The 23,558-nt window shown below is 43.3% G+C and overlaps 1 protein-coding gene across 1 annotated transcript in view; it reads right to left on the minus strand.

Moving 5' to 3' along the window:
• FGD5 (FYVE, RhoGEF and PH domain containing 5) overlaps positions 1–23,558 on the minus strand; it is a 77,949-nt gene that overhangs the window by 27,026 nt on the left and 27,365 nt on the right. Inside the window, exons 4-10 of the mRNA XM_010024816.1 lie at positions 17,690–17,748; positions 17,549–17,579; positions 7,405–7,556; positions 5,289–5,445; positions 2,999–3,086; positions 2,296–2,346; positions 717–775 (exon numbers count right to left, since the gene is read on the minus strand). Coding sequence (XP_010023118.1) covers positions 717–775; positions 2,296–2,346; positions 2,999–3,086; positions 5,289–5,445; positions 7,405–7,556; positions 17,549–17,579; positions 17,690–17,748 — 597 coding nt within the window. The remainder of the gene's footprint in view (positions 1–716; positions 776–2,295; positions 2,347–2,998; positions 3,087–5,288; positions 5,446–7,404; positions 7,557–17,548; positions 17,580–17,689; positions 17,749–23,558) is intronic.

A 23,558-nucleotide genomic window follows, 5' to 3' on the forward strand; every position in this document is an offset into this window, starting at 1 on the left:
CACTTCCTGATGTCAACAGAAAATTCGTACAATCTTAGACAGAAACCAGACCTAGATCCTTGCAAAAAGATCGTAAGACCAGCTACATGCGGGTGATCTTTGCCAGTAAATTAGGACTCTAATAGCATGTAAGTGATATTCATAAATCACAGTGACCCTACAGAAGCTATTCATTACTTTGGAAAGCTATGTAACTTACTTAGATACCTAAATCTGAATTTGGACATGAGTTCTAACCCATGAAAGTCTTGTCCAGTCTATTCAATTATGTGATCATTTGCAAGACTATAAACCGTGACCTATTCTTCTGAATGCTGGATTCCAGAATTGTGGGAAAATCATGTAAATGAGCTCAGAATTTATCTTTTGACAGTACATTTGCGATGTCTTCAACACTTCATATCTAAAACCGTCCCAGGCTAGAAACAGAACCATGAAAGTTCCCATCTCTCGCTTCATTGCTCCATATACCATTCCAGCAACCCCAAGAGGGAAAAAATTTTGTGCCGCTTGCTATGATGACTTACATCTTGCACAGGGGCACTGCAGGGCACAGACCCACACCATATCTGCAATACTGTAAACCAGATCTGTATAAGCCCTTGAGTATCACCCTGGAGGAGGCTTCAGAATTTAGCAGAGACAGGTATTCACTTCAGCAGATGTGCAGAAAAGACACTATCCACCAGGAGAGTGTGTGTCATGGCAGCACTCACCGCTTGGAGCATGCTGTCATTGGCTCGGTCTGTGATTTCAGAAATGATGAATAAGGCAGCTGGGGGACGAAGCAAAACAAACACCATAAATCACATAAAAGAGTAGGAAAAAAACCCAAATCCCTTCTGCTTGCAAGGGCATCTTTTTTGAAAAAAAGGAAACAACATCCCCAGCAGCAGCTGCTTTAACTTCTTTGGCACCTTTAGAATGCAACTGCCCGACAAATTTCAGATACGGCACAATGCTGTCAGTACCATTTTCTTGTGTGGAACTCTGCAATGATACTTGTGCCGACCAAGAAAACTCATGAGGTCCCTTTTTAAGCACCTAGCATGGCACAAAATCTTTTTGTGATGTTTTCTAGTTGCAAGATTTTTGACAATCAGAGCTTGTAGTAGGGAGACATTAATGTAACCAACCTTTAACTATCCAAAAGCATGGCAGTCTAAGGTGATCTCTTTCCCCTGACTGCCAAGGGAAAGGAGGAGAGGGCAGGTCATCCATTCCTGATGGAAGTGCGTATGAAGTGGTGATACAAGTTAACACCTGGCTTCTCCACTGGCAAATGACCTGGGCCAGGGCATGGCTGACGGCCCTGAGAGTAGTGGCATAACATGGCTCAGATCTTTGTCTCAAATCAATTCCCCTGTAGAATAGGGCATCCTGTCCATTTCTGGGTGTAATCTGGGAGCATGCTTGCCATTGTTTGATAACCACAAACAAGATAGATAGGCAATTGTGGCCACAGGGCTTGAGCATCTGCCCTGGCCTTGTTTAAATTACTGGTATGGGTGTAGTCCCACTGTCAATGACTAGGGCCCTAAATCGTGCATGAGATGACTCTTGGGCAGAAAAGACTGACCTTCAGTCAGCCACAGACCTTATTACTGTGAGTTGGTTTGGATTTATGCTCAGTGTAACACAGGTAAACTGGTTTCATTAATACAACGATACTCCTATTTACTCCAGCCTGGAAAATACTCCCAATTAGGCCACAGCTAAACCTTGCTTTGGCTTCAGTGGGAGTAAGAGACTTCTATTTTATCCATCTTACGTGTGGAAAGGATGGTGTTAGCAGCTGAACATCTGGATTTGTTCTGGATTGTGCAGAACTGATTTTTATGCAATGTCTTTCAAGTTTACTTAGGCTTACGGAATCAGAATACAGATACACAATTAAAACCTCCTGGGTTTCTCCCAGCAGGCACACCACAGCGAACCAGGTGGAGCCATCCCAATTGACTTTACAATCACCAGGCCAAATACGAATGGAGCCAAAAAGGATCAGGATTTCCCCAATGACTGAACTACATCTGCACTATGCTTGTATAGATGATTATTTCTTGTACAAGTTCTTCATGCCAAAACCACAGGAAGCCCATGTTTCAATGAAAAAAAGTGGGGTTCTTGCCCTAAATAATTTGTTTAAATTACTGATCAGTTCTTATAGATCTTATAGCTAACCTATTAACACAAAAACTTAAATATCCTCTTCCATATACTGCCAGTATAGATCCTATACCTCTTTAGAAGCAGAGTTAGCAAAGCAGAATACTTGCTCTACTTATTTCATTTTACCTTGTGTGGCTTCATACTCTGTAGAATCAGGGCAAAGATTATTCAAGTAATCTGTAGAAAATAATCAAACGCACAGAGACATCCAGTAATCAGAATACAGATCCACATAATTTATATTGTTATTAGCTAAAACATAATCTATCTTAATCATAGAATCCCAGACTGGTTTGGGTTGAAGGGACCTTAAAGCTCCTCCAGTTCCAACCCCCTGCCACGGGCAGGGACACCTTCCACTAGAGCAAGTTGCTTCAAGCCCCTGTGTCCAACCTGGCCTTGTCTTCTCATCTATTCACTTCTCATCTATTGACTTCTCAGCTGACTTTACAAATGGCTGATCATGACTGCTTCAGCAAAGAAAGATTAGGGGTCCAACCTCCATCCTCCCACCTTCACAAGTACAGGTGAATTCTTGAGGAACAAGCACCCTCCTGCCAGAATGCAGATGACAAACCCAGGCTCCTAAATTCTCCATCCAAGCACTGGGCCTCTGTGCTGAGAATGGTGCGGTGCATGGATAGCCATTCCCTCGAATGTCCTATCCATAAACCTTTCTCTTTCTAGTGCTGTGTCCTCCCTGGCATCCTGACATCTACACTGCTTCAGCCCTATTTTAGATGTCTTGGCATCAACATGTGGCACAGTGGAGGTACAGGACATCATGGGAGGGTTTCCACTGAGTACCTTGGAGAGTAAATTTACTGACCTGTGAGCAGAACACGATACTGGAAGACACGCTGCACCACTTTCAAAAGCTGGTGCTTCACACTCCGAGGACTGTCACCAGAGCTCTGCTGTCCTCAATGGAAGGAAAAGGAAACACAAAATGAGGGATGTCTGAGCTCAGCAGCAAACTGCCATTTCCACCTGATGTGTGCTGTGAAAATTTGCTACCACTTGCATACACAAATTCCACTGAACCATTCCTAATTTGTCCCGGTTGCTTTGTGACTATAAAGAAGTACTGTAAACACTTTATTTCACATGGCATTATTCAGAAATAGTTTGGACTCAGAGGGAAATGGGAGGAAATTGAATATCATTTAGAAGGTAAAGGTTGGATAAAGATTTTAGGATGGCATTTGAAGACAGAGGTATCAGATCCTAGTGAATCTTGTCATCATTCCTTTTTGGACTGAAAGTTTTCTTCGGCCTTATTTCAAGACGTGGAATTGAGCAAAATACAGCAAAGCATCTCCCTGTGATTAAGCTGGAATTCAATATCCAGAGAGTGTTTACAAGAAGTAAGATGAGCTTGTGATCTGATTTAACACACACGAGGAAAAGAAGTAGCATTTTTCTCTTTACCTTTACTGTTGCCGCATATCAGGCCCAGTCAGCAAGAGACAGCATTTTCCAAGGCAGAAGAAATGTTTCATGTTACTGTATTACTCCTCTAACTGGCAGGCTAATCTCAACAAAAGTGTGTTCGGGGTTGTGCTAAGCATTCCCAGTCCCCCATACTCAGGTCAGAGGTGCCAGGGAAAAAAAGGATGAGGCCCTAAATTCTGTATTGTTAGACTGGAAAGCTGATGGTGGTCATGCTTTACAAAAATGCAGTAGGAAAGTCTTGAGACCCCCCCCCCCCCAGTTGTGTGTGCATGAATGCTTGCAAGAGGGCAAGACGTTATAGAGGCTAGTGATTCTAGAGCTAAATCCTGCTGATCTCACCCTAGGAAAAGCCTTATCTGCTTTCTTAGAACTAAAAGCTAATTCTCCAGGTTAATAGTTAGGTGTGTGGCTGGCAGGGATGCTGTGAACACAGGCTGTCAGTAGAGAGCCTGTATTTGCCAAGTTCTTGTTCAGAGTAGTGTAAGCCCTCAGAGCAAGCCCAGCTGATAACTGGAAATCATTGTGGTGACTGCAAGAAGGTGACTGTAAGTGCTGGCTTCCAAATGTCTTTTGAAATTAGTTGTTATCTTGAATATTTAACATGTGCTGCAGAGAAAAACACAATCCATACCCCACAGAGCTGGCGTTCTAAATAACTTTTAAGGTCTGATCACTAATTTATCCCTATAGCCCCTCTGCCACCCAAGTAAACATTGTTATTTCTCTTACCAGATAAAGACAACAAGAAACAAGGGTTATAGACCCAAAAAAAGCAGCATAGCTTTTAACTGGTTTAGCTCCATAGAGCCAGTGTAGCCCAGCTGAGCTTTCCTATCCACATATGGGTTTATGCTTTTGAAATTATGTGAAGTAGCTACATTGCCAGTACTTTAAAATGTAATCAGGAATCATGCGTATTTTAACATGTATCTGCATGGTGTTTTTCAGTTATTCAGCACGGATGACTGAGTTAACACAACTGAAATATGTGTGTTTCTTCCTACAGGGCCAGAGGTTATAGGACTAGAGGTTACAGATCATTCAGGGAGCCCAGATGAAAAGAGCCCTGTACGTGACTGGCCAGTGGAGTTTGTGCCTTCCTGTGCAGTGCAGTATTGCCTGTCACAACATCCTCTGTAAACAGAGGAAGTAGTTAGCAGGCATTTAAAAATGCAGAGAGGTGCAATTGTAAAGAAGATGTGGGTTGATCGCTGCCAGCGGCCAAGCACCTATACAGGCTAACCCTAACTTCAACCTGGCTAGACTACGAAAGAAAGGATAGAAAATGCAGTGAAAGCAGAGGAGATATGAAGAAACTGTAATAATAATAACTATTAACTCTAACACATCCTCAAAGAGCTTAATAAGTTAATATGTGACAGAGAAACTATTCCACTATGTGCATATATTTCACAAAATATACTCAGAACTGTAGATTCACAAACACATTCTCTATGCACAGACATGGCTGTGTGGGCAGCAGACAGATAAACACATATCATGCACGTGTGAGCATCTCACTTTTAGCATCAGGAATGTGTGAAGAGAGCTATTCTATTCTACTCAGTGTGAACACTGGTGGAGTTACAGAAATAAAATATCTTTGAGTAAGCCCAGTGACACCAGCTTGCATGAGTGCAGGCAGAAAACCATGGGAGCCTTACCTCAAACTCCTGAATTATGGCAGCCAGTTGGGAATATTTAAGGCAGGTTTCATCTAGCAAAGCCAAATTCCTATCAAACTGCATAATGTATGCTGTGTGGCAATTCAGCCTTGATTTTCTGGAGAGAAAAACATCAGCAACTTTCTGGTGTTCCTCCCTAGGGCCACAGAAAGAAAAGAAGCAGCAAATAAGCAAATAAATAAATAAAAAGTAAAGAAGACCCATACTTCTTTCTCACTGTATCAGACCCACAATGGCTAAGGACATTGTGCTGCTAAAGCTTAGGCAAAATGGCAGGAAAGAGGGACTGCTTTGCTGACATACTGGGCAACAAAACAGGGGGCTGTAGAATGGGCACCCTGAGGGGCTGAGCTTGGGCTGGGCCTTTGCCACAGCAGCACCGTGTGTCGCATAGTGGGTAGGATGTCTCCTCTCTGGACACAGCTTCCACTTCTCTAAACAGACCTTCCAGGTGCTGCAATGCTTCGAGCACAGCTTGTGAAGGATAATACAACATCTTCAGCTGTAATTTCACATCTTTGTCTCTCCTTCATTGCCCCCTTCTCAGCACTATCCCACTATCATCTGTCTCAACACTGGGTTGCACAGTATTGAAATATGTATGAAGCATGTACAAGGAGAGAACAGGACAAAATCTGAGATTGCAAAAGAGAAATCATAGGTTAGAGAGGAACACGAGTTTCTGGGGATGTCAGAGCAACAGAGTGTCTGGGGGAGCACAGGCACAAGGAAGAACTTACTGGAAGGTTCAGGGGTGGTGGCGACCTGGGAACCTATGTGAGCACAGCCCTGTGCCGTATGTCATGCTGTTGCACTGGCAGCATTTGCAATGTAGCCCTCTGTTTTCCCCACTGCCACAGAGTAGTTCTGGACAGAATCTTAGGGCATTTCCAGTTGTTTCCCTTTTATCTTAGGGAACAGGCAGGGTACTGCTGGAGTAGGGCTGTGCCTTCTTTAGTACACAAGTCATTTTAGATACCAGCTGGAAAACACCACTTCTGTCTGTGTTATGAGGGTGTAACTCATAAATCATTGATGAAATTGTCAAGTCTTTCTGCCATTTGTAACAGTCCCTTGGTGGACATGAACCAACATACACTTCTTTTTAGCCTTTTCTTTCCTTGTTTGCTTTGCCTTGAAAGTGCAGGGCTGACAAGGAGAGCTGTGCCCTACATTTAGGGTTGTTATTGAAAAGTTCTCCTGATCTAATGGACTTCCTTACCTGCTCAGTGGCAATGCTGGGATAGGATCAGCCATTGTCAATGACCACTGTCTCCCAGAGTCCAGGAGGGTGGAGGTGTGGGGCTGCATGCATGGTTCATCATAAGCTGTCAGAGCCACAGCTGTTCAGGCCAGGCCAGGGGCTGTGCTGCCTGACGTAGGTTTAGTCAGCTTGGGTCTGCAGATGTAATTTCTCTTAGACATTCCACCAGTTTGATAGATTAGGACCTGGCAGCCTGGCTTAAGTCAGAGGTCTCCTTAACTGAATGAGTTTTGGAGCTTTGTCTGTCCTAGGCATGGTATCATTCTCTCATGGAAGGACTTGGTCCTGTAAGGATGTTTGGCTTAGGTGGAGGCCCTCAGCAGGCTGGTGGTGTCTGTTTGGCTTGGAAGCCTAGCTGCGCAGACCCCTGCTGCCGGGGGCAAGGGGTGCCCTTTGCTGAGAGCTACGCAGTTGCTGCGTATATTTCTGTAAGCAGATGATCTTCTTTATGATCAATTCTCATGTCTGCTGTTCCTGCCTCCCATGGCACGAGTCTCTGACCTTCCGGCTATGAGTGTGAAGCCACTTGGCGACGACCATGAACTGGCATCAGAGGACAATGCATATGCTGGCTGTCCTCACACTGGCTGTTTCAGAGCCATGGGCTGGGCGCTGCACAAATGTTTCAGTATTTGGTTTTTAGCCTGGCAGCATCTGCGTTTACTTCCTTTCTACCTGTATGCAAAATCTGCCAGAGTAGTTCAGGTTCTACTCTTTTCACCTCTGCTGGAATCCCAGCTTCCCTGCTACGGGGGTCAAGGGAACACTGGTGAGTTCACCCAAATGTGGAGGGTATGTTAAGGCCATCAAACTATGCCATTGCATACTTACCATTTAAGGACTCTTTCTTCCAGTTCTCCCAGGATGTCTTGGTGTAATTCATATATTTCAGGAAGTTCACTTAAGCCCTGCTTGAGTTTAACTTCTTCCTGTTCATTTTCATCTCCTCCTTCAAGCACTTTCAAGATACCTTCATAGAAATCCTGTGAACAACAATACAGAAATTAGACAAACAAACTTCAAGTCTCTTTTCTGAAATTATCATTACAATTTCTTGACTCCTAAGCTATGCTTTCTAGAAACTAAAAGATATGCCATCAATAGTGATAGAGTGTGCTCAGTATAGCAAGAAGATCATAGAGTATGTTTTCTTCCATCCATTAGTTCATTCACATTTTCAGCTGAATTCCACAATGCTGTCAACCCAAATTTGAACATTTCAGCTGACCAAGCCATCAGACCTTTATGTGTACAATGAGTTTGGTGTCTTTTCATTGCCTTGCCTTTTTTCCCTGCTTTTCTGAGTGTAATTGGTCTCACTTTTACAGTGTTTCTTAACCAGAAACACGAGTTTTTAAACAGAAGGATGAGATTCTCCTGTCATTTCATTGGGTCCAACAGCTTGACATGAAAAACATGTCTTGTCTAAGATCTGCAACTCTTGCCTCCAAATCTGAATTTAAAGAGAGGAAGAAGCTATGAATTTAAGCTATGGAACAAATAATTTTTCCCGTGAAACCTAACTTAGACATTTTTTCCTCATCTTTGAAGTGGTTTTGATCATGAATTTTAGCTTATGTGGGCACAGGAGTAATTTCCTCTATGTTAAAATGTAGCCAGCTCGGTACATAATACAGCACCTGTTGAAGAGTGCAAAGCAGATGTTTCTGCAGCTTTGACTTGGAAGTGAGGAATAAAGCCTCCATCTGGAACTGCAGTGATAATTTGTATTAAGCCCCAGGAGTTAGAAAATCATCCCAACAACAGCCAGCAAATACTTTCTGTGCAAAACAAGTACATCCCAGTTTGTGATCAGAGCAGAAACCAGGCACTCATATACAATTGCTTAGAAACAGATTCTGTGAGTGCCTTTTCCAAACTTCTTCTGCATCCCAGTAAGCCATGAAGTGTACAGTTTTTATTACACAAGATGAGGAAAAAAGATGTGAGAGCAAAAACGAGTAAAGAATCAAAACAGCAGCTCAGTGGAGAGGCCACATTAACTCTAAGGTTCGAAAGCTCCTCACAAGTCATTTTGGTGCAGCCTAGGAGACTGCAAAGCTTCCTTCCTTATACAAGTATTTTCTGTCCTTAGCTCACCTTCCTTGCCTACTGAGCAGCAGTCCAGCCCACACAACTTCCTACAATATAGCAGTACTAGAAAACAACCACTTTTGATCTAATACAGCATCTACCACGTTATGGATATGCTAACATATCTGAGAAACTTATGTTATGCTGAGTTATGTTATGCTAACATAACTAGAAAAAAGCAAACCACAAGTTAAAACTGGAGCTTTTGGTGCTCTCATGAAGGATCAGGTGGCTCATAACCACATACAAAGCCCAAGCACCTAGTCACAGCAGAGCTGGTGTTAAAGTCCTGGTTGCACCCTGTCAGCCAAAGGCCATCACACCAGAGGTTCTTCTTCCAGCATGTTCACAATGAGCTCTGCTTCAGCCCAAGAACTAGTGTGAAGGAAAGCTTTAGTGCCTGACCAGTCTGGCCAGATCCGTGCTTTGAATGTATTGTTCCACATGCTACTCTGCAAACAGTGCATGACTATTCAAACCAATGTTTTTTCAAAGATATATTAAAACACTCTCTGTGAGCCCGTAGGAGCCAATCAATCAGAAGAAAAAAAAATGCAGCTGCTTTAACAGTCACTGAGGTGATGCTGCTGCATGAGGTAATAGAAATGACAGCTGGATTGTTCCACTCAGAGACCATTTCCTGGCCTCTACCTCACTGTATGTGATGTGGCCAAATGTGCTGTGACAGGAAGCAGGGGCTTGATAAACAGAAACTTCTAAGGTCACACAGCTCATTGAAAGATGCCAAACTGCTTCCTTCTGGCCCTGAACCAGGATGGGATAGGTTGGTTATCTTCCTCTGTCAGGATCTAGTGAACGTGAAACCAAATTCTGTTCCCTGAACTTTTAGGGACAATCTTACAAAGTTCTCTGGGCCATACTGGGATTTACCATGGCATTTCTCATGACTTTGCCTCCTCTCTAGTGAAGTATTACATGTGCAGTAATTAAAGAGGAGTCTGAAGGAAATTATTTCCATGAAACTTGCTGATGTTACAGGTATGAGCAACTCAATAGAGTATGATTCACTGGGGATCCATATCTTACATTAGGTGGTCTACTTTAGTTTGATTAAGTCAAGGTAGCTATATTGATTTCAGAGGGCTGGGGGTCTGGTTGGTATGACTTTGGTCGTGCTGAAAGGTTCTATCAGGAGCAGGAGAGGCTCTGGGCAAAGACCTTCAACATTTCTCTCACCTCACCAGTAGGAACCGGCTCCAGACAAGAGCAGTTTTTTGTCTCCTCAGATTCATTCCTGGCTTTTCTGTTGTAACACTGTCAACTGCAATGTACACAGTGGCTCACTATGACCCAGAATGACTGGGATATCTCATGGTTACTAGCCAAAAGGAAAGTCACACATACCCTGTGGGTTTTTAGGAACAGTGAGAGAAGAAGCATTTTTTTGCTAAAAGCCAGTAGAACTAGGTTAAAAAAAAAAGATGATGGTGACAATTTTCTTTTTGAATAACTATATACTGGATAAAATAAGATCATAAACATTTCTGAAAGCATACTATGTTTCCTAATCATCTGGGTCTGATTCCCATGTGTCCTGCCCCAGTACCATAAATAACCCCAATGTTGTGCTTTCCAGCTCCCATTTTTTTCTGATGTGTGAGTGAGCCTATTCAACTACCCGCTTCAGCCAGTACACTCCCAGAGGCTTTCCAGCCAAGTAAGCCAGTCAGTCCATCTTCTGGATGCTTTTCCTAAGTCAAAGGGATCTGCAACCTTTCAAAGTCCTCAGTTATCACAATTAATCAAGACTGGGGAAAGGGAAAGAATCCAAAGGGTCCTTACAGCTTATTGTGCCTGGGGAAGTGAATAGCTGTACTAAGTTCACTACTGGTGTGCTTAGGTAACCTATTATGTTACAGAAATGTAATCTGTTCCAAACGAACGTGGAACAGCTCTGAATCTGTCCACTTCCCACCACAGCTGAGCAACAAGATTAACACTCCTTTCCCACAGCATCTCAGTGAATTGAATTAGTCAGTACTTGCCTGTGCCTTTGATTATAGTTAATTCTCAAACAAATGATTTCATTCCAGTTGCCTGGATAGCTAGCTTCCTAATGATTACCAACACCCTGCAGCATGACAGCAATCGCTATAAATGGCCATTAAAAAAAATAAGAATGGTGTCACTATTGAAAATGCTGAGTGCCTGGGAAGCCATAAATCAAATGGAAAGTGCTTTTGCAATCTCACTAGCTGTAATCAGTCACGGTACCTTAAGGTCTCCAAGTCTGCCACCCAAGCCACACATCCATACACAGGAGGTACCAAACACTGAGTCCGTATCATTCCCTGCTGGGTCAAAACTTATTTAGAACAGCAGCATGAATTGAAGCTGTTCAGTTCAAGGCTCTGGCATGACAGCCAGAGAGCTCAGGCTCATCCAGGGGTGTATGAGCCTATGATCTGACTCCTGTCTTATGCCTACACCTGCACCAGTCTACACACACCAGTTCGTGTGTGCATGTGAAAGCATAACTCAAGCTGCTGAGTGACACACAAGGTTTGAAACTCTGGTATAAAAATACATTTTTGAAGCATAAAACTTTTTATCACGTTTTAGACACCCATAAATAAGCCCTTTACCGGCATCCAGTGGCCTATCATCCCTGAAATAAACTCTACAAGTAACTAAGTGAAGCAAAGAGGATCAGAACCCTCAACCACAAAGATTGTTTGGGGTTTGGTTATTTTTAATTCTTTTGTTCCTGCACATCACTAACATGCAGGAGTTATGGTTTTGCCTCAAAAATGCATCTGAAGAACTGCTGTTCCCTGCTGGAAATGGGGACTGTAACCTGGAGCCTGTCATAGGGGCATAAGGCGAGGAGGAATGCAGGGTTGATTTCAACAAGATCTCATGGTTTATGCAGAGCACTGCCTAACTGTCACATGCCTTTCTCTTGGAGTAGAATGTGATACCCTCTGTGAGGTGATGAGGCTCACTGGAGGGTGGTGCGATACGAGGTGCTTTTTTGATGCCAGCAGTGCCAATGTTGGGAGGAAACAGCAGTGACAGGAGAGGTTTGGGGAAAAATAAAAAAAAAAAGAAGATTTAGGTACCTGGCTCAGGGCTACAGAACAGGGGCCCAGTTACCTGGGATCAGTGGCCTGGAAACCTTTCTAGCAGGTAGGTATCTCCAGGTATTCTTTCAAAGGAGACAGCAATGCCAGTAACCAGAAGGTTTTGATAGGGCACTTAGCAAGAAAATTCTCTGAAAGATTCAACATCTGTGTGAAATTCGATATTCTAATACAAAGGCAAAAGGGGTAGTTAATGGGACAAAAGTTAGACCTGGGTTTTGCTTCCTGGATGTTGTGAGCAGATACAGGAACAGTGAGGTTGTGTATTAAATCTCTCCAGCAATAGGGCTCGATATGCTTTGAGTCCAGCTGCATTAGGGCCAGCAGCCTCTCTCCTGATAACAAAAGTCAAAGTGGCACCCCTGAATTAAAAAGTGGCACATCTCATGTAGCAGAGTGAGCGACCCCTGATCTGTACTGAGCAGTGATCTTCCCAAATCTCTCATTGCTGAGCTCAGCAGAAATATTGCCAGATGAACAGCAGAAAATACTATCGCAGCAAACAATTAGTCCTTTCTCCTACCATTGTAGGGTACAATCTGGGTTTGGAACCCTGACCTCAGCATGCACTCACAGGCAGACAAATACACAGATTTATCCAAAACACTGCAAATGAGTTTCAGAACTGGCAAGCTGTAGAGTACCCATTGCAAATTTGTATCAGCGGGGCTTGTTACAGGGAATGGTCCTGATGCCAAATGTGCTTGTGTGTCTTCCCTCTCCTTTTAAGAGACATACAGATTATCTGAAGGCTGTTTTGGCTCAGCGTTCCCACTGCAGAAGCTGCCTGGCCAATACAGAGCTATTTTCCCACTGCTGATGGAGACAACAAGGAGTAGATAAATTAGGACAAACCCCCAGCCTACTGTAGGCGAGGGCAGGCTATTCTCTTGTAGCAGTGTGTCTTTAGGCTTTGATAAGAGCTTCAGAGGGTCTAACAGTCAGCTAGCCCTTATTTAGCCAGTGTGCTCCAGTGAGTGAAGCATTTCATGAGGAAAGTAATGACTTGATTGGTCCAGCAGAACTTTGAACATCATCCAAGAAATTCACAGGAGTAAAAAAGGCTCAGGCAATCACTCCCTGCAAGTGCAAATAATCTGAGTTCTGTTTTGTCTAACATGTAACAGTGGCTCCTAAATCAGATGTTTATTATTCGTTCTTGAGGATGTAATGCCCACAAGATTTGTGAACGTAGAGTTTAACCAGAGAGCCTGACTTCATAATAATCTGCATTTAGATACCTTTGGGTTAGGGACTTGAGCACTAAGATGATTTGTTCTTTTTTATTTTCTAAGATGTATTTTTCAGTCCAGTGCAAGGTTGGATCCCAAGATGCTCCAAAGGCGGGAGAACCAGCACTTGTTGTGTCTATTCATATCATATTCATATCCGTATCTTCAAATGCTGACCAAGCATAAATCTGAGTCTTGGTGTTTCCAAGAATTGTGGCCATTGTTATGAGGAAAATGCAAACCAGGAAATAGGATCAACTTTCTTTGAACAGGGAGGAGTTAGGGCTGGTGTTTTTTTCAGTGCAGAACTGTCCTTTTAGGTACCTTAATTCACTAAATACCTTGGAGGGAAGTAAAAATTACTTCAAAGGGGTTTATGTGCAAAAATGGTGATTTCATGTACAAAAGCCAAAGACAAAATAAATGTGAACATGGTACACTATCAAGCAAATGCCTGATTCTGTAGGGACTGGGATCCTGAGGCAGAGTCGCTCACAGGCAGTTTGATTTGTATACTTGTAGTGAAGCCATTTAAAACAGACTGGCTGAAGGGAAGCAAATACACCTGGCTCTTGGTTCTCAGAGGTCATGTGTGAAACATCAGGCTGAGAAAGCAACTTGCAGCAATTTTGTTCAGGAGCAGGCACTAAGAAAGAGACGGCAAGCGTGGCCTACATTACCAGGGAAGAAAAATAGGAGAAAAGAATGACAAAGTTTGGGGATTAAATGACCCTGAAGAAAATGCAAAGGCTAATCAATTTTGGAAAACTAAATAGTGAGTACCAAGAGATCAGGGACTTGGACTGCAAGGCCCTGACAGTCCCATCTGCTCAGTCCAGAATGACTTCTAAACTCCCTGCTCCAGAGAATCGCGTCACCTCTGAGTAGGGCAAATAACAGCTAACCCTTTAGATTATTATCACTACTACCACACCAGCTGATACTGAGCTTGTGAGCTAACACAATGTTTCCACTCTTTCAGTTCAATAGCAGAGTGGGTGTATGGAAATGTCATCGTTCTGGCAATCAATCAATTTATTAAAGTCTCCTCTGAAAGGCCAAACAGATTCTGTTCTGTTGAATGAATAGCAGCTCCAGCCAAGCCCAGGAATCACACAGGAAACCGCTTTTGCTGCAGGCTTAAGAAAAGCCTTGTATTTTCATTTCTGAAAGCAGTGGTGTAGTTCTGTGCCTCTCTTACCAGCATGTAGGTTCATAAACTTGTAGGTTTATAGGACTTGAGACTTGAATATGAACATCTAGAAGCTTTTCTCTTGAGAAAGTTGGTGATGAGAAACAGAGAGAAATGTCTGCCTGAGCTGAGACATGCTGTAGAGGAAGTCTTTGTTCCTAACTGACCATGAATGGGATGTTGTACCTTGAGGGCAGTTTGGTGACTCTGTGGTCACTGTGGTTGCTTCTGACATCTGCCAGTGGGACCTGTGTCAACAGCCAGTGCACAGCAAAGCACAGCTTTTCACTGATGTGACTATTCCTAAGGCTATTCAAATATGCAAAAAGGAGCAATTGGTTCATTGTAACTTTTTGCACTATGACAGTATTGAAAAGCTTCAGCTAGGCAGTAATACCCCTGTAGTCTGAGGGACTTCAACGTAAAATGGGTAAGGGTTTCTCCAGGTTTCTGGAGTAATGCACTGGACAACAGGTGAATATAAAGATCCAACAGCAGTTGAGGTGGAAAAGGTAACAGTGTGGGACTGTGGCTTTCTACACAGACATGAACCCTCTGATCCTGTTGCCATAAAGATTTTTGATCTCTTCTAAACTAAGGAGTGTCTGAACTAGCAACTGTGTGAAAACAGACTGGCTGTTCCTCTTCCCCCTCAGCCTCCAGCCCAGGTGCCATTCATACTTCCTCACTACTTCGAAAGCCAGCTCATAGAAAGGATAAAATCTTATTTGAGAAAATTGCTTATTGAGTATGCTGAAAAAACCCTCCAGGAGCCCTAAAGGAGTGTGTGCTGGGGCAAAAAGGATACTTTTCCACTGCAGAAGAAAATCGTTAATCAGAATTATGCACCCAAAATTTCATCCTCAAATTGATGCAGATCTTTCTGAACTTTCTGACTTGAGACAATGAGAACTGGGACAGGAAAAGTGAAGAGTGTATGGTTACAGTGATTTTGACGTTTCACAACCTAGAAGTAGCTTAACTTTGCAAACCAATGCATTCACTCAAGGGTTTACTTTAGGTCTATCTCTTATTTTAATTTGAAATTCTAACTCCTTTTTTGGTACTCTGACTTTCACAATTAATGAAATCATAAGCATATGCAAAACATTCATAAGATCCCTCTACTCCACTGGGGTGGGCAGGTAGGGAAACAAATCCCAGCAAAATAGGATTCAGTGGAATATTCTGTTACAGGATTGAAACATATATAAAATCCAAACAAGTGCTTCCAATTAAAATTGATGACTGACAGAAATAGAAGAACATGCCCAGTCACAGCAGTGCGATTACTGGTATCTTTTCTCTGATAAATTAATCAGCTGATCCATACCTAATGATTAAGTATGATTAAAACAGACCAAATTTCCCTCATGCCTCAACACTTTAATTCCAGGACTGGCAGACCATGCTCCAGGTAATGACACTTATTTTCTGTAGTAAACACATTTTTGCTTAGACTGTCTGAGTTCCCCAGCAGGAGAGCAGGGAATAGTCGCATTTTTGAGTCAAGCCAGGAAACCCCTCTGTTTTCATTCCCTGGTAGCTTGAGCAAACTCTGGAGCAGATAAAATTAGCAATCAAGCAGAGGTTTTCCCTGAGTAATCTATGAGCTGCAATTTTTATGAAGATTCTTTTTATTAGGGATTACCAACAGTTTGGAGTCCATCCAGCTGGAGTCCAACACTTGCATCCGTAAGTGTTTCTAAACCAGAAAAATTTAGCACAGATATAAACCAGAACCCCTGTCCCATGTTAAAGTTGTCAACTTGGAAAAGAGAGCCAAAATGACTCTCTTTTCCTGTTCCTTCCAAATGTTTTCTACAGGCAGAAAATAGGATTATTGTGAAAATGTACAAATTACTCATTTACCCATGAAGCCTCAGAGCCAAATTCACCACAAGGGGGTTTACCAGGGGAAGGAGAAAAGGGCAGAATAAGAAGTCCTGAAGGGGCTGGGAAAGTGCTGAAGCATCCCTTTCCTGGCCCAGCAACAGCATAGGCAAGGCAGCCTGAGAGTACCATGCTAGAGCAGCCGGGAGGATGTGAAGCCAGGTTTGGATCTATATAGTGAGGACTTTTCAGGCCATATTAGTGAGCCGGTTTTATCTCCTAGAGGTATACAGGAAATGCTAGGATATAATGCAAAGGAGAGGCCTCTCCTAGACACCTCCACTAAATACAGTGCACTATACATGCGCTCTAGTTCAGCCCTGAATTTACATGCTGTCGATAATGTACCAAAGTAGAAACACACTTGGAAATGGAAAATTAAATACATTAAGCGTATTTTAATCAGATGCATCTAAGGAAGATGCAGAGTGGCTAATACTTCTGTGCATGGTAATTTCCTGTGTGTATGTTTCTCTTCTGTTTTGATTCAGAAGCTAGCAGATGGTTTTCTCTTTGTTCTCTTTTTTCCTTGGTGATATTTTGGAAATCCAGAAGGACTTTGCCCAGGGGACAGTGGATAACTACAACTACATCTTGCTCGTGTCAAATAATGTACAATAGTGTCAAATAATGCAGTACATTACTTTTCTCCCCATCAGCGTTCCTGCCCACTGCTAGGGTTTGGGGTGTCCTCCAAAGAACAACCGGGGGGTACTTTTTGCCTTTTCAGGCAATTTCTTTCCAAGCAGCAGTGGGCATGCTTTGTGTGGTGCCTGTTATTCCCTACTGCTTGCAAGTAACAGCCGAGAAAGATGTTGAGAGCAGGCTACCTAAGCTGTGTACCAGTCTCCAGGGAAGCAGCGGCATTTCTGTTAAAGGGACACAAAGTCTTCTGGGACAAAGCCACCAGTAGGTTTATATCATGCAAGAGCTCTCTGTCAGGCACTACAAGTGATTCTTGGTGCATGCTGCTTCGTGAGTTTCTGACACCAGAGTCTGTATTTTGCCCATGGTTACCACTTGTGTCACAGTGAGGATATCCAGGCCACACTAGATATTACTCATATTGCATTATCAGAAATAAGAAGCTTAAAGGAAGTAGACTGAATCAATTCAAACCAAATCCCCATGCTTCATAGCTCTGCTCCTGTCTTTCTGAAAACAGTGGGTTCATCCCTGTTTATCACCACCTCTTCCACACTAGGCTTATTCTGCATGTTGTACGAGTCTCAGAGCCCCAGCAACCACTGCTGGCCAACACTCTTCCCTGCAAATGACAAACGCCAGATCTGAGGATCTGTAGCAAGAGCAGATTAGTGGCAGATGTATTCCTTTGCAATGGTTCACAGTAAGCCATTCCTCCTCAAACTCACCTCAGCCCCTTCAATGCTTTTATGTCTTCTAAATTGCAGCTAACCAGAAGGGCAATTAGGTTTCAGTGATTAAAATTATTTCCTTACCATATATAACAGCTGGAGCATCTCCACATATCTGGGGAAAGAGACAAATCTTTATTAATTACTGCCAAACCACTGCTGAAGGGTTGATTGCATAGCTTCAGCTTTAGAAGAACAACAGGTAGGTTGCAACAGTTCACTCACGCTTTTTCTGAAGACATCAGCTCCTGGGCAATGAGGTAAGCTCTGGACTGGCCTTCTTTCTGTCAACAGCAAAAACCAGGAACAGTTAGAGATGTCTCATTCCAAGAAGTAAAGCAGTGTTAGAGAGCACTTTGAACTGACATACTCGTTCAGTAAAAATAGTAACCAGGCTTTTATATGTTGTTGTTCAGTGTCTGGCATCCTGGAGTCCTTTCCATGACAGGGTGTTTCCACAATTCAAATGCTAGAAACACAGTACAATACACCAGCTGCTCAGGCAGACATCGAGTTTGAAAAACATGTTCTTATTGAAGAAGGAGAGAAATTTTTTGATGATTTTTACAGGTCCAGAATTTGTCAAAGAAGCAGAAAGTGCTTAGCTTTGAACAGGTTAGCTTCATGGCTGTTGAGGCTCATACCGTGTGTTTAGTACTCTTAGCTACATGGAAAAGGGAGTTCTTGGTCATATTCCAAACTGTTCTCACTGCTGTGAGATCTGTGGAGGCAAATGGCACAAAGAGCTTTGTTACATGCTACACAAAATGTCTAAGCTAAATGGCCATAAATATCTCCAGAAAGCAAAGAGTTCTGTACTCCAGCAGACAACATTGAAATCTCAGTGGCATCTACTTCACTGGTAGGTGTCTCGGAAGACACAGAAAACTGTGACAGAAGCAAAGTGTAGGGCTCTGAGGTGCAAGCATCTAATTAAGAGTATTTTGCTCCTATCTCGTGACTCAACCTTATGTTAAGAAATGACCAAAGCATGGAAATATTTACTGAAAAGAACCTACTGGGAAAAGTTTGACTTATTTAGCAGTGGTGAAGTAGGGAACTAAAACAGTGGTCTAGTAGTACCAAAGAAAAGCAGCCCTCAAGTGACCTGAAGTGGACTCAGGGTAGATGAGCTCAACAGCAAGACTGCATGACACTGTTTGCCAGACCAGGTGCGCTGGAAACCTATTGCTTACAGATCCTGCTTCTGAAAGCCTACTCAGGAGAGACTGGGGCTTTCTGAGATACGACACAGTCCCTTGGTATAAGTCGGGTGGGAAGTTTGTGGCTATATTACTTCCACAAATTCTGCCTAAGGAGGCTGGAGGAGTCAGAGAACATGAAGCTTGATTGGAACCCCTCATAAAAAGTATTGATAGGACCCCAACCCCAAATTTACATAGCAGATCTGAGCAATAAGAAAATATCTAAGCCAGTTCAAGCTAAATGCATTATAGACTTTTTGCTCTCTGTCCTGCCTTCTCCTCATTAGCATTCCCTGGGGATGCAGGTGTTCTGGCACACAATAGAAGTATTCGAGTTGCTCAAAGTCCCATTCCACCATCCTGGTGGATACCTTTCACGTCTACAGAGGGATCAGCTTCTGGATTTCAGGATTTTTTTTCCCCTTTCAAAGTTTATGGTTCATTCTGCCTGCAATAAGCTGCAAAAAATGTAGGAAAGACTGAAACATTTCCTGAAGTGCTGGAAGCTGAAATACAGTCATGTGAATACTTGGAGTGTAAAAGACCCAGTAGCAAGGTCAGCTGAGACATAATCAAAGCAATTTCATTGCCCAACATCCGTAAATTAAGAGGAATATGTGATAGAAGTTACATTTTTAAGATTTTTCCAGTTTTATTAACTTTAGTTATTCATGCAAAAGTGGGAATTCAAGCACCAACAGGTGGATTGACCACTGCTTATTTCGGAGGAATCAAGGACCAGTCAAAGCCTATTGCAAATAGATGTCAGTACTGACTGCACACAGGAGCAAAGGAAGGGTCTCTCTTTCTGTGAGGAGGCTAAAGATCCCTTGCTGCTTTGTGAGTTTTCATGCTGGGGGCGATGGACCCCCAAGAAGGATTACAATCCAATCAATAGTGAATACAAGTGAAAAAGTCCTTGAACCGCAATGATGATGAGCTAAATCAGTGAGGCTTCATGCACAGAAAATGAGCAGAGTCACAGTGACTTTTCTTTCATCTTTAGTCTATTTCTGTGTACTTTTACTGGGAGGCAACTGGAGATTGCAAGGGTCAAACAAAATGCAGAGAGTGAACTATTAATCAGTCTCAGATGTCCAATCCGTCTCTCCTTTAGCACCAGGAGTCTGAGGGTATGTTCCCTAGTGCTTTGTGTCTTTTAGGTGATGGGGGCCAAAGAGCATGCTTTGAGTCCCTTACTTTTGGAGAACAACACTACAGTTCAATAGAATGCACTAGGAAGATCTTACATGTTTTCCTTAGTTTCATTTTCTTTCTGGGAGCAAATACTTGATTGCCCCTTTCCCCCCGGTTCCACTTTCTGAACACCTCTTGAAGATGACAATGATGTGCCTCTCCTGGTTGTCCCAGCTGCTGCAGGAACACACTAGAGGCACCAGGTTTTCTATTCTCTCCCATTTCCTCTACACAGGCAAAGCAGATGAGAGCAAAATGAAAGGGGGGGTGTTTCTTTTGGGGTGACCTGGCCCAATGCTGGCTGCCCAACTCGTCCTCTCTGGACAAGCAGTTCCAGGAAGCAGAGAGCATTTCCCCAGCAAGCCAAGCCCCCTTTCCCCTGGCACACACACATTGTCATACTCTGCGATCCCTCCTGTGGATGACATGTCTTAGCCAAGAGCTAGAACACAGGGACCCCAGTGTCACATGGCCTGTGCAGGGCAAGTTTGAGACAGTGGTGTCTCTAGGCGTTGCCTGTCTTGTGTTATTTAATTGCTGTTTGTTTAACCAGGAAATGAACTCTGAGATTGACGACAGTGTCGGGAGACAGACTTCTGGGAATAGGGGATAGGGGGGGTGCCAGTCCCTCAAGCACCAAGTTTCTGAAATAAAGTCCAAGTGATTACTGTAACACTGCCAAGCCTTTTAGAAACCTTTGCTAGCTGCAGCCTGCGCCCAGCCCTGCAGCACGTTCCCTTCCCAGTTTCCACTTCAGAAGCTGCACTTCAGGCCTCACTGCATGCCTCTGCTTAACAGATGGAGGCTATGCAGCCACGTGGGGACCCTTGGCTTTCAGCTTCACTGAGTCGCCTCGTCTCATAACCTTATCACCCCACCCTTCCCAAAACCAAATGCTTAATAAAATGCTTGCAAGACACAATATAAAATTGTAATATATAACTGAAATACCTGCCTGTTCTCTCCACTCTGAAAAATATGGTGGTGCCAGCAAGGTTGCAAACACAAAGCACTTTAACCAGCTTAGGAGCTTGCTACAGCTCAGCTGATAAGCATAACTTGCAAAGCAAAGGTGATACTGTAAAATCATCTCTCCATTGCCTAACAAAACTAAGCCCTACAGCCCTCGTCCAAATACATACCAAGTTCACTGATGGAAAACTAAGACCTAAAGATGATTTGTGACTTGCTCGCAGTTTCTTCTCCAACAGCTCATGATTCCCAATGTTTAATGAAGCACACCACCGCCAGAAAGATTTTGTTTAGAACAATAAAGACTGAAAAGCCTGCAGCTCTTTACAGAGCATGTGTGAGCACAGCTGAAGTTAAGTACTAGTCTTAAGAAGTTCAGACTGAGAAACTTCAGGTTTCATGTCCCTTTTGTGCCTTCTGATAGAACAAACATTCGGGCTGAGAAGGGGCAAGTAGTGAACAGTGGAGAAAGATGGCTAATGACCCATGCTGAGCGTGCTAATGTGGCACTGAACTAGTGCAGGATTCCTTCTCTGTGTGATCCCACTAATGTAGGGATGACATCACCACACTGAGTCATTCATATGCTCGGGCTCTGTTCCGAGCAATGCCAAGGCATCTGATGTGGGCCCTACCAGGCTGTGCTTTGATTAGATGGTACTTTGATTAGAGGGTAGGCGCATTGTAGCTGGATGGTACCCAGCACAAGAGCACTGCTGTCATACGGGCTACAGCAGTGTCCAAGCTCCAGCCTCTGAGCTGAGTGACTTCATAATGCCCCTTTTGTAGTTATGAACTGTGCAGCAGCTCACAGTGATATCACAGCAGTGCCAACAGCAAACCAAGGCATTGCAAGAACGAGTGACCTTTTCAGGCTGACTCGGCCAATCCGCGAGAGAGAAGGAAAAGCTGCCCACATCTCCTGCCTCCCAGGCCGCTGCCTTGAAGGGCTAGATTGCAGCTCTTCTGGAGAATACGTGGAATTGTATAAATCACAAGCTGTCTCTTGAAAGACATCTAAATTAGGTGCTTCCTCAAGGCACACAAATCTGTCATTCCCAACTCCGGCACATTTCTTGTGTGTTTGTGTTTTAGTACGTGAAGGTTAAAGGTTTGCAAAACAGAATGATTAATGGAGTCTGGAAACCAAGCCCACCCAGTGGAAATGGATAAGGAGCAGCAAAGGCAGTTGATGTACTGCTGCCGTGAGTCAGTAGCTGCCCTGCTTGTAGTGAGATTTTTGTGGATAGGCTTCGTGTTCTCTGTTCCCTGCACAGGTCGCCTCCATCTGTCATACTGGGTTGCTGCCCCCCTTTTTGTCCACTGCCTGTTAGTTTGATACCTGGGAGAAGGGTGAAGCATCCCACCTCCCATGCACACAAGAGGATTAGGGATCCCAAGCAGCATGAGAGATCCTTTCTGTATGAAGTTCCCTTCATGCCCCACCTCTCAGCATACCATCATAAATAAACAAGTAAATAAATCAACAAATAAAGGCAATGAGCACCCCTCCCATCTAGCTAGGATTAGCTACATTAGACCTAAGTCCTAAATGACTAGCCAGAATGCTTTGGGTTTTCGCTGGCATAAACCCAACCACATCTGGTCTGAATTCCCCTTTTTTTATGCCATCTTGCTCTGATTACATGCTATTTGCCTTGCTACAGACTGTCACATTTTACCACCAGCTAAGGCTACATCTCTCGTATGCTGGCTGTATATAGTCCCTTTTAACACATTGCTGGGTTTAGACTAAACTCTACTTTTAGATTTCACATACAGTTAACTGGCAGACAGAACTGTGTTCTGGATGAAAGAAATGTCTTTATGTTCCAGCTATGGCTTTATTACTTGTCCTAGGATTTGTATTAATTTATTTTCTGAGTGAGTGCTTTATAGACTATAATTCTTACAGGTATTCACCCAGATTAATCACATTCTTTTTTTTTTTTATGTTCTGAGATTCACTTCAGTTCTTCAGCTGAAACTCCATCCTGTGTTTACAGACCGTTTAAGAAAGTGGTTTTAATTGTTCCTCTGCCTAGTGGCTTAATGTAGGGTTAGCTATATGCCATTGCTAAGTATAACAGAGTTCATAAAATAGCTGATGCTACAATATTACTAGCACCCCATTTACCCAGCCACTGCTTTCTCCTTCCAAAGGCACCCTCTAAAGGAAGACTTAGCCTTTTGTCACTGTGGTGCAAACTGTGCGACTGATCCCAGTCTAAATGCCTTCCATTGACTATTGGGCTTCTTTTTCAGACTGTTGCTTTGTTTGATCAGCATACCTTTAGCATGTATGTGACACAGCCTGGACCAAGCAGTGCAATGGAAATGGCTCTTGAAGCGTGGTCCAAGGCAACACATTGTGTAGCGTTGTTACAGGACTGTCTGCATGGCTTTCTGCAAGATGCTGAAAAAAATAAACTCTTAACTTGGTGGATGAGTTCCTGCCCTTACTCATCCCCATAGAATCCCAAAACCTGTGCTTCATCTCCGTGTACTTCTTCAGAAAACTTTCACACCACCATGGGGCCTCTGCTGCATCTCCCTGATGTGGTTTGTCCCACAGGTGTTTGTCCTTTTCCAAGCCCCTGATGTGGTTTGTCCCACAGGTGTTTGTCCTTTTCCAAGCCCCTGATGTGGTTTGTCCCACAGGTGTTTGTCCTTTTCCAAGCCCCTGCTGTGGTTTCGGCTCCAGGTGTTTGTGCTTTTGC

Source organism: Nestor notabilis, unplaced genomic scaffold (genome assembly GCF_000696875.1).
Source record: "Nestor notabilis isolate BGI_N333 unplaced genomic scaffold, ASM69687v1 scaffold7382, whole genome shotgun sequence".
Taxonomy (NCBI): domain Eukaryota; kingdom Metazoa; phylum Chordata; class Aves; order Psittaciformes; family Psittacidae; genus Nestor; species Nestor notabilis.